Source organism: Chelonia mydas, chromosome 10 (genome assembly GCF_015237465.2).
Source record: "Chelonia mydas isolate rCheMyd1 chromosome 10, rCheMyd1.pri.v2, whole genome shotgun sequence".
In the NCBI taxonomy this organism is placed as follows: domain Eukaryota; kingdom Metazoa; phylum Chordata; order Testudines; family Cheloniidae; genus Chelonia; species Chelonia mydas.
Window position 1 is genome coordinate 19543218 of NC_051250.2, and position 12094 is coordinate 19555311.

General features: G+C 39.1%; 1 protein-coding gene across 6 annotated transcripts in view; it reads right to left on the reverse strand.

The window, feature by feature from the left end:
- Positions 1-12094, reverse strand: part of LOC102937562 (multidrug resistance-associated protein 1) — a 96256-nt gene that overhangs the window by 41081 nt on the left and 43081 nt on the right. For 5 of the 6 annotated variants that reach the window (XM_043523452.1, XM_027820643.3, XM_037911832.2 and 2 more), the window contains exons 2-7: positions 11811-11987; positions 9680-9805; positions 8149-8286; positions 6426-6551; positions 2430-2491; positions 1419-1550 (exon numbers count right to left, since the gene is read on the reverse strand). In XM_043523452.1, the coding sequence (XP_043379387.1) occupies positions 1419-1550; positions 2430-2491; positions 6426-6551; positions 8149-8286; positions 9680-9805; positions 11811-11987 (761 nt within the window). Of the gene's footprint in view, positions 1-1418; positions 1551-2429; positions 2492-6425; positions 6552-8148; positions 8287-8764; positions 9003-9679; positions 9806-11810; positions 11988-12094 lie in introns of those variants that run through there. The other variant, XM_027820644.3, reaches the window with a different exon arrangement.

Genomic DNA, 12094 nt, shown 5'->3' on the forward strand with positions numbered 1-12094 from the left:
CACCACAGGGATTTGCAGTCGTCATGATATTTGTCATCATTCCTGTCTGTAGCTCCAAGTGTCCCTGCATCAGAGATGGTAGTTTACCAGCCACTTTTGGGACTGGTAACCCAGTGTTTCACAACATTATGGAGGGATCTGTTTATCAGAAGCTACTAGCCTTCGGTTAACTGAGCAGCACTTCAGAAGCGGATTTTTTTTCCTTGGAACAAATGTTCCTAAAAACCACACCCTATAGCTATGGAATACTCAGTTAGGTGTACAATTATATGTGAGTTGCAAACTCATACATGAGTTTATTGTTTATATTACTGTAGAAGCCATAGATCCTAGTCAAGATTAAGGTCCCACTGTGCTAGACACTGTACGAATGGAATTAGTAGACACAGTTCCTGCTCTTAAGAGTTTACAACCTAAGAAAGAATGATGCTAAATCATCCCTAATGAGTAGAATGAAACCATAGTTAAGTTAATGCATCTGATGTATGCCAAACCATATTTCCCAGTATTTGAGAACAGGCTGCAGGTAAAACTATGTTTCTGTGTATACTATCTACCATAGGTGCTGGAACCAGGGGTGCTCTCGCACCCCCTGGCTTGAAGTGGTTTCCATTGTTTATAGTTTGGTTCAATTGCTCTCAGCACCCCCACCATACAAACTGTTCCAGCACCCCTACTATATACCTAACTAAATTGAGAATAACGTATGAACTTAAAGAGTTTTTCCTTCACTGAACAGTGACTTCAGTATGCCGTGATGACTAAGCATGAGAAAAATTTGTAGACAATATGAACATTGGTTGAAAATGATACAAAATAGAATACTGCAAAGGTTGTAGTCCATCTGCAAGGTGAAAAAATCTAAATTTAAAAGAAACAAAAAACCTTCTTCTCTCACACATATACTCACAAGGTTGCTCCTCAGTGTCTAAGCACTTAAGGGCAAATCTTGAGATCCTTATTCAAGGAAACGTCTAATGAGCTTATGGAAATTTGTCTGGGTAAGAACCAAATAATCTCAGATTTTAGCCACTATTATCCTTGAGGCATTAATGGGCAAGTGGATTCATTAGGTGCTTTATGATACTTTGTCAAGGACTTCTGGAACATGTTCATAAAAATATTTCCATAGCAAATGGAATTAACTGACTGGATAAAAGCACACACTAGCATAATGTGTGATCAGTTGCATTTCACTAGTATGTCTCAGTGTTAGCAGCTTATTTTACTTTCACTCATGTATTTTACATATAAATAAAATAAAAAATAGTTTCCCCTTCATATTCAGTTTTCTTGACATAAATGGAATTCAAGAAAAAGTTTCTTTATAAAATGGATCTTGACTAACACCATCCAAGTTTACTATATTCTATTAGCTACCACTTTGTATTAATAACTGTTAGCATAACTGAACTTACTTCTTTGTATTTGCACACTCCTTCGCCCAGTACCTAGCCAAACCTTGCACTACCTCCTCAGATGTGTCCTCTTTGTTTAATGACCACAAGTCTTTAGCTTCCAATGGTTGCCGATATCCCTGAATCATCAGCCTATATTGGAAAGGATCATCATCAGCAGTAGCATTCTTTAGAGAGCGCCAAAGCAAGTTATACACTGTATATCTAATTTCGTAACACAGAGAAATGTTCACCCAACCCCAAAATGCAGCCAGCCTCAAAGCGAGATGCAGTAATTTATTTAACAATGCACAGAAAAATTAGGATGAGTAGTAATATAGTGCTTAAATGAAACTGCAGGGAGAATTTAGGAAGCAGAATGAAATTATCCCACTTGGAATTTAGCAACGCAATTAAAACTCATTTTATAAACTGAACGATAGAATTTTTATTAGCCTTCATTTTACCTTTACCTAAGACCACGCTGAGACACTGGCCAAATTCTGATTAAGAAAGAAGTTACCACCTGCTTAATCACCTATAATGCTTTAAGGTGTTTACATATTTCTTAGTGCTCTCCCATCCAAATAATGGCATCAGACAGCTTGAGATAGCGGATTTGATCACAATAAAGGAAGCACAGTTGAAGATAAATAAAATGAAACTACAGATAACCAAGATTATTTTTTAAAAAATAGATCAGTGTATTGGCTTTGAAAAAAGGAATCTTCCAACAGTCAAAATGATGCAAGTTTGTTTCCGCTCCACCACTCCTATTCATCAAACGTTAAAATGCATCATTTAATGATATATGTTTATGAGGCTACATATGCAACATCAGCAGAATTCAAGAGATTGGAGAGACCTGTTATTAGAAAATAAAAGTAATGATCCACCTATCAGTTTCTTGTAGTTAAGTGTCTATTGAACAATTGTAAAAATCTCTACAGGTTAGGAGAGCCTTGAGTATCTTCTGAAAGGAAAATAAGTTGACATTTGATTGCTGCATTATACAATGACTTATTCTCTTACCCAGTAATCCACCAGAATGTAATTTTGGAAAGGAAGGATGCACTAGACTCTGGGCAGGGATTCTAAAGGAAAGGAGAGAGAAAGATGTCAGCCATGTAAATAAAACCTATTGAAACAATTAACAAATACTACTTTTATCCTTATGAAATTTACAACTTTATTATAACAATTCCTCAGCAGGACTAAGTCTCCCTTTCTTAACCTACACATCCTTCCTCAAGCAGGTTATTCTTCACAGGATACAGCACAGCATCAAGGATGCCAATGGTTTACTAGAATGGAGCACAATAGCTTTACTCTATTTCAGTGATGCAGATCAATGCAAAATAAACTCAGACAATATCAAGTTACATGAACTTCACAACACACATACCTCTAGACCAGTGGTTCTCAACCATGGGTCCGGGGCCCCCTTGTGGGGCCACATGCATGTTTCAGGGGGGCCAAGAAGCAGGGCTGACATTAGACTTGCTGGGGCCCAGGACAGAAAACCAAAGCCTCACCGCATGAGGCTGAATCGCAAGGCCTGATGCCCTGCCACCCGGTGCTGAAGCCTGAGCAACTTAGCTTCACAGGGCCCCTGTAGCATGGGGTCCCAGGCAATTGCCCTGCTTGCTACTCCTTAATGCTAGGCCTGGCTTTTATAAGAAGAAAAATAGTAGCTGTAGCACATGTGGGTTGTGGAATTTTTATAGCATGTTGGGGGGGGGACCCTCAGAAAGAAAAAGGTTGAGAACCCCTGCTCTCGACAACCAAGCAAAACCTTCTATGTTATTTCTTAGTAACTAGCAGAAGATAGTCTGGTGATGGAGTGGAGCTATGGGGAAAACCTACAATGGAATGATTGAGGCATCTAAGCACCACAATTCCATTTTTAAAAGCCTACTTTAAAAATTTGGCAAATTTAATTGAAACAAGGAGAAAATGTATGTTTAAGCAGTTGCAGTGCTTGCAAAAGGTGCCAAAACTGATTGTCCTAAAGACTGTAGGACTTTTAAAACAAGGCATACAGCACTGGCCAGCAGCATATAATCCTGAAGTCTCTCAGCCCTCTCAGGGCAAGTGGCTAGTTTAGTCTCTGTGCCTATTGAACTTCTGGCTTCTCTGCTGAGACTATCTGCAAGGATATTGCTCAGTGTGCCACTTGTGATGGTGATTTTGGTGATGTGGTCTGAAACTGCTTTCAAACTAAGGCAGTCATTGGTGCATGGCCATTTTTAAGTCAACTATTCTGATCTTTCATATATTCCTCCCCCCACCCCCAAGTAGCTAGTAGACTTTCATTAAGTCTGTGAAAACTGGCTTCTTAGAATGAGAACCACATTAGAACATGGTTTTCACCCCAAAAAAGCCCAAGCCTGAGGAATGAAAGAGGGCAATTGGTCAAAGAAAATTAAGTTACCCATGAAGAAAGTTTTCTTGTACATCACATATGCAAATTCCAAATAGAAATATCTCAATTGAAGTTATGCTGGTCTCCACCCTCTGACTCATCACAAAGTCAGCACTGGATTCCTAGTTTGGGTTTTCTATCCGTTTATATCAAGTGTAACATTAGCCTTAACTAGTTTAAAAAAATATCAGTAGTTGCATTAAGTTAAAAAGAAATCTTGAAAGAATTTCAAAGGCAATACTGTGGATTCAGTGCAAAATTCCAGAGGAAATTACACTCCCCTCCCTCTATTGTTCCCCCTCAAAAGCATCAGCATATCAAGAACGCAGTTGGCCACTCCTCTGACACATGTAACCAATAACCATAACACAGTGTATTATAAAATTAGAGCAGCTCATGCACTTTCACCTACAAAGTCATCTGTCACCATTACAGAGACAACATGAAAAATACAAGAGTTGAATTTTTTTAGGATTAATATTTGTCTCATGTTTGTTTCACTCAACTTCTCCATTAAACTGCATTCTAAAAATGTTACAACAAAGCAGCATGAAACAGATCTGCATTTCTTCCCCCTTACAAATGACTGAGCATCTGACCTATGCGGGGGAGGGGGAAAAATGAACTATTGAAGTTGAGAAAAAATTAATACCGTTAAGAAGCAGACAGAGAGAAACATAAAAATACCATATTTATGTATGAAATAGACAGCATTTGGGGGAGGGAAAAGGAACTCGACAGTTCAAGTATTAAACACTTCTAGCACTTTGCCAGATCAAAAACAATGCTACTTGCAAGCAATTGAAGCACTCTGCCTTCCTGGAAAAAAGCAGTTTTAAACTGACTCAAGAAGGCATATGGAAAGTATTAGATTTTCTCTGTGTATCTCTACAGTCTACTTATAAGTAAGACTACGGTTTTGTCACGGAGGTCGCAGAAGTCACGGAATCTGAGACTTCCAAAGACCTCCGTGACTTCAGCTCTGGTGGCTGGGAGCTGCAGGGTCCTGCCGCTTCCCGCAGTGACAGGGAGCTGTAAGGTTCCCCCACTGCCTGAGGCAGTTGGCTGCGGGTGGGGGGGAGTGCGCACTCAGGGGGACCTCTGCCACCCCCAGCCACCACGGGGGGGGGGGTCGGGGGGGGAGAGACCCTGGCAGCCCCCAGTATTGTCAATTATTCAATAGACATACAAACAGACATACAAACCTTTCCCCTTCAATAAATGCTGGGGATTTAGGAACAAATATCATAAAAAGATAAATGATTTACGTATATGCACAATGCGTTACAGTATTTCAAAAAGAATAGTCTTATGTTTTGTTTAATACCTATTGCGCACTAATTACCATGTACATTCTTAAAGCGCTTGGATTATGACAAAAGCTTTTGTACACGACAACTGTGACCAAAGCAGAGAAGAAAACATTTCCAAGGCACAGTCTGTCAGATATTCAAGTTGACAAGAGAACAAAATGACGACATTTAGTCCTTCTGTTGGGCACAATTGGTGCTCACATCTAAATCTACAATTTCAGCCTTTTACAAAACCTAATGGCAACAGACATTTAATCCACCTGTATTACTTTACCCCGATCTCTTTTTCTGGAGTGGTCACATTGACCAAAAGACCTGGACTGCTGATCTGCTTAGGAGACCTCAAAGGATCAGCAGCATTATGTCGCCCAACAAGTTATGCATATGAAGTCAGCACTTGCCAAGGGTGATATCTGAGATACCACAAATACTTTTTATTTTAAATGTAACTGGTAACTTGGTAAATGGCAACTTTTAAAGATAGCAACTGCTGTAATTTGCAGCTAAAACAGTAAGCTGTGATATCAATTCCTTCTTTCGCCAATTTCAGACGTACTACATCAGCCATTACTAGCTCAAGGACTGTAGCACTTCCATACACAGAAGAGGTCCGTAATATTTCCACTTTACAACCCACAGCAGTCTCCAGAAGCTGGAGCCACGCTGTTAGCCTACCTCCTCCCTCTGCCAAGTAGGCCTAGATCTTTAGCGTCACCGCATAAAGTGTTGCCAAAACCAGGGCAGCAAAAGGAAGAAAATGCACTTTTATCATTGAAAATCCATTTTGAGTAGCTGACATGTAGAGTTAGACTCAGAGTTAAACATATGTGAAACTGTTCAAGTAACAAAAAGCAATTAGAATTAAAAAAAGTACAGCAAGTGCCTTCTACTGCAGTAAAAAGAAAAGGAGTACTTGTGGCACCTTAGAGACTAACCAGTTTATTTGAGCATGAGCTTTCGTGAGCTACAGCTCACTTCATCGGATGCATAGCATATCGTGGAAACTGGATATGCTATGCATCCGATGAAGTGAGCTGTAACTCACGAAAGCTCATGCTCAAATAAACTGGTTAGTCTCTAAGGTGCCACAAGTACTCCTTTTCTTTTTACGAATACAGACTAACACGGCTGTTACTCTGAAACCTGTCATTCTACTGCAGTTTAATTCAATGGGAATTGAATTATTCAACATTGTCCAGAATCAGGCCCAATGACTCACTGTAAACAGTATTACAGGTAGGACACTATATTCCAGTCTACTCCTGTGCAAAAACATTACTGAACACTTACAGGATCATTAACTGTTTCAGAAAACAGAGGCGGTCTTTCTGGGAAGCAGGACAGTATAAGCTGTATTAGCACCAGGACGAAGTAGCTGTAGAAGGTAACGTAACGAAATACATCAACTTCAGCACCCTAAAAAAAGATTTGATATTCTGGTTAGAAGATGTAAAGCAACTGCTTAATGTACAACAAGTGACCATGTAGCAAATACTTTTATTTGGAAATAAGCATCTAAGCATCAGAGGAAGTACATATTCTTGTCAACCAAGCAAAAGGTGGGTTCTGTGCTGCTGGTCAAACGGAGCCACAAAGCAGCAAGCATTCCTTAGGAGAGTATTGGGCATTCTAGGCTAAATGCATCACTGACAACATTCTAGGACTCGCCTGGATAAAATAGAACGTCTGGCCATCTCTACGCAATGCACTGTTGTTACGGCCATGTCGCTCCCAGAATATTAGAGGGACACGGTGGGTGAGGCCCAACTTCTGTTGGGGGGGGGGGAGGGGCGGTGAAAGGGAGAGAGAAGGAGAGACAAGCTTTTGAGCTTATACAGAGCTCTTCTTCAGATGACCTGTGTAAAGCTCAAAAGCTTGCCTCCCTCACCAACAGAAGGTGGGCCAATAAAAGCTATTACCTCATCCACCTTGTCTCTCCACTTCTATGCAAAACATTACAGGAGAACAGCTTTATCTTTGTGGAACTTTTTTGCACCAGGTTCATCTGAGGACACCACAAACAGAATTCCTGAGTTTCTCATTCTCTTTTTCTTTTAAGGCCTTGTCTGCACTAGAGTTTTCAGCCACTGGAGTAGCGAACGTACAATCACCTAGTACAGATGTGGTGTTTAAGCCATGACTGGCACCAGTGCAATTCACTCCAGTTTAAAGCCAGGATCAAATCACAAGGCGTTTCATAGCATAGCAGTACATGATTTGACCAAGCCCACAGAGGAAGTACGTGTCAGAGCTGGGATTAAAAATTAGTCCACTACACCATGTTGTGTTCAGTCACCACAGCTTCCTCTTCCTATGCTTATGCACAGCACAGCTCAATCCAGTGCTCCCAAAGAAAGTAAAGACAACTTCGGCTCAAGAAAGCACAGGGCCACTACTAAACCCAATACCAATTTAATAGGAGCTGGTCAAATTTTTCCAAAAACCTCAAAGTTGAGGAACTTTTTCAAGAAAATTACATTCCATTTTCAGCCAGCACAATAATTTAATGAATTAGCCAAGGGTAACTTCTTTATTACCCAACCACAGCAAGATCTAAAATATTCTAACTATACAAGAGAACACTGACCAAATGGGCACATGAAACAGAGCTACCATCAAAGCAAGTGCTTCAGGAAATCCTCTGTATAAACAGGAAAAAGAACTAAACTTTAGCCTGCATTGTTTCAGATGTAACCGTACCACTTCATTCCATTCAAATAGGTTTTGAATGTTTCTAGAAGTTCCAGTAAAAATGTTTTGCTTTAAACTGCCTTGCCAACATTTATAAGCCCATCAAACCTCTGATTAGTTTCAAACATGGAAAACTAAAAAAAAGTAAAACAAGCATAACTTAATGGCGCTTAAAAGCTCAGGAATGAAAGTACACTTAATGGATCATAAACTTGCTCAGTGTCTTAAGAAGCAATGATGGGCACTACAGATTAAATCATTAAACAAGTAGCCACTGCTATTGCAGCACTTAACTCACCTTAATTGAAAAGTAATCACTTACCAGGTTTAAGGCGTGCAGTATTTTGGACCTGAAAATTATTGTGGCACACAGCAGTGCAGTGAACCAGAAAATCAACATTACACCTGAAGACTGGACTCCTTTCATTCGCTCATATTGTATTAAAAATGTGGCAAGCAACTACAGACAGATAAAAAGATAGCATAAGCAGGTTATGTTCATGAAGGTTAAGAAATAAAACGATACACAAAGCAAGCACAATATATGAAGCAGAAGCATGTCTATCCAAGACCATGGTTTAGTGTTTCTATTCGAGTATCACTCAGAAGTTCCAACTATGTCTCAGTGTCTTCGGCCCTTTACAAACATAACAAAGCTAGTTCCTACTCCAAAGGGTGTCAGTTTAAAAAACACAATACAGAGAGAGGAAAAGTGATTAATAGTACCTACAAGCAGAGCACCAGACAAAAATATGTTCAAAGCGTCCAAAGGGGGGAAAAAAAGTCACAAATCTACATATACAACCATGTCTAATTATGAAGATATTTTACCCTTTCCAAGGGATTTCCCAGGGCTAAGCGCTTGAAAGCTGTCTTAGCAAGAGTTCATCTTTAAATAATCATCTCTTTCATACTTGTTAAAATAAAGTTACACTAACCAATGTGATGTATGTTGTTTTTTTCCATTTCCACACTGTTTAGAGGAATTTTTGTACACTTCAGGAAACTCATGTATCCCTCGTGTGGCATAAAGCATGTTTACAATGGGTCCAAGGCTTCCCATTTTAGTCGCATCATTAACCTGGCATTATATTATGGCCAGGTATGGGCCTGGATTATTCTTTTCAAGTGTGTTGTTTTAACTGAGTTTTAAATTTGTATTATTCCTAACCTGGGCTGAAGAAAAAGAAAAAAACCTCTCTTTAGTAAGGAGCAAGTTGATTTTTTTCCTGAAGAAACAAAATGCAATCAGCTTTTAAGAAAAGCTAACAGGATAGTACCTGCACTTCCCAGCTTCCTAGTCCTGAACATCTAGCACCCAGTGCACAGAAAACTTACTTTTAACACTTTCTATCACAGCATCAAGAGTTTGAGCATGAACACCACATGTAGTTCAGTCAGACCCAGAGAACTCAATGGTCTATTACAAATATTCATAACAATTTGAAGTTTTGTTTTTAAAGTTAAGTAACGTTGGCAACTCTCTTGACTATATTTTATGGTTTTAAGAACTTCTATTTAGAGTTACTTGCCCCCGGATTAAATCAAGTTCTCAAGCATGTGCATGAGCAAATGGCACCTCTAACCTCAGAAAAAGTGTAAATGTCTAGAGCTAGTCTGTATGCTTCTCAACATGCTGATACGCAGTTTTCAGCGCAAAGTCTGCTTTACATAAATCAAAAATCAGCATTTCCGTTCAGTATCAAGTGAAATCTGCAAATGGTGATTGTACCTAATGGAATGAAAATGCTAAGCAGCTGCAGAAAAAGGCAACATGTACAGTTGAGAAAGACCAATTAGTGGTCATGATTTCGCATCACAGAAGGAATCGGAGTAGAATGATTTATACTTACCATTGTTATGCCCAAAACTGTAGGGTTAATGATAAAAACTGGCGGTCGGAAAATATTTTGACTTCTTTCCCAGAAAGAGTAGAAAAGGTCTGCCCAGCAGATTATCCACAATAGTAAGCCCAAGGCCTGGAACATAAAAGTATGAATAAATATTGAAAGTGAACTCTTATCAAGTGTAACAAAATGTCTTTTGGTACAACAAATTAATACATACACAGTCAAATGCAATTGCCCTATGTGTGTGGCCCTATTATGCAATTAAAATTAGTCCAACTATACACAACTTACGCGGTACATGAGGTAAAAAGAATCTTCTCTGTAGGTTCCCGATTAAAAAAAAGAATTTTAGATTACTGTGTTATATAGTTTAGATTTATTCTAAATGTCATATCACACGCTAACGTTTTACGAAGCAAAGATTGGAGTATATCTCAACTTAGGCTGGGAAGAAACTCTTTAAAAACTGTAGGTTTACAAGCGGGGCAGAAATCCCCCAAAATACCTATTAAAAGGTACCACAGCTCCTCTCAAAGGCTCTTGATACACAACTTACGCGGTACATGAGGTAAAAAGAATCTTCTCTGTAGGTTCCCGATTAAAAAAAAGAATTTTAGATTACTGTGTTATATAGTTTAGATTTATTCTAAATGTCATATCACACGCTAACGTTTTACGAAGCAAAGATTGGAGTATATCTCAACTTAGGCTGGGAAGAAACTCTTTAAAAACTGTAGGTTTACAAGCGGGGCAGAAATCCCCCAAAATACCTATTAAAAGGTACCACAGCTCCTCTCAAAGGCTCTTGTTTGTTTTACAGAGAAACAAACTCTGTTAAAAGATTGTTAAATGCCAGTTGGGTGAGAGAAATGGAACAGGATGAATAGAATTACTCTAAAAAGATAGGCTTCAGAGTAGCAGCCGTGTTAGTCTGTATTCGCAAAAAGAAAAGGAGTACTTGTGGCACCTTAGAGACTAACAAATTTATTTGAGCATAAGCTTTCGTGAGCTACAGTTCACTTCATTGGATGCATTCAGTGGAAAATACAGTGGGGAGATTTATATACATAGAGAACATCTACCAATCTTTTATATGCCATCATGTGCCAGCAATGCCCCTCTACCATGTACATTGGTGAAACTGGACAGTCTCTACGTAAAAGAATAAATGGACACAAATCAGACGTCAAGAATTATAACATTCAAAAACCAGTTGGAGAACACTTCAATCTCTTTGGTCACTCGATTACAGACCTAAAATTTGCAATTCTTCAAAAAAAAAAAACTTCAAAAACAGACTCCAACAAGAGACTGCTGAATTGGAATTAATTTGCAAACTGGATACAATTAACTTAGACTTGAATAGAGACTCGGAGTGGATGGGTCATTACACAAAGTAAAACTATTTCCCCATGTTTATTCCCCCACCGTTTCTCAACTGCTGGAAATGGCCCACCTTGATCATCACTACAAAAGGTCTTTCCCCCCTCCGCTCTCCTGCTGGTAATAGCTCACCTTAAGTGATCACTCTCCTTACAGTGTGTATGGTAACACCCATTGTTTCACGTATATAAATCTCCCCACTGTATTTTCCACTGAATGCATCCGATGAAGTGAGCTGTAGCTCACGAAAGCTTATGCTCAAATAAATTTGTTAGTCTCTAAGGTGCCACAAGTCCTCCTTTTCTTTTTTCTAAAAAGATATACTATTATATATGCTTTATGGTCAAAAACCTGATTAGTTTAATAAAATCCTTATATTTCAAGGGTTGAAACTTCAGGATCAAGGTGGCCAACGAAATGCGGTACTTCCCAACTTCAGGGCATGGAACACTCTGTGGAGGCTGTATCCAAGGGCCAGTAACACGTATCCGCGCACACTCAAGGACCTTGAAGGATAAGCGCCTTTTTTTTTTTAAAAAAAACACACTTGACATACTTATTCTCAGGCAGCCCATTGACATGACAGCATAAAACTTGGAAACCAAATTCAGGTGAATTGTATTCATGGACCCCATCCCAGTACAAACATTTCATGGAGTTAAACAATTTAAAAAACAAAAAGTCAATTTGGTACAAACCTGAAAATAAAACCAAAATACATGGCACAGACTCTGAAGTGAAAGACACTTACTGTTTTGGCTTTGTTGAGATGAGACATTTGGATATAGCCCCTGTCATGATGACGGAGGTACAGGAAGTATATTGGGAAGCAAAACCACAGGTAAATGCAAGGCACCCAGACAAGGACAGTATTCTGAAAGCACTTAGTGAAATCTGGATTTTCTGTGTGCCAGGTCAGGTTCCAATCCTGAGGAAACAAAATACATAAGTAGTGAATGAAAAAGCAAAATTCACCACTTCAAAAAAAAAACCCACACACCTCACCACTCACTTGTGCCTGAGGAGTCTTATTCT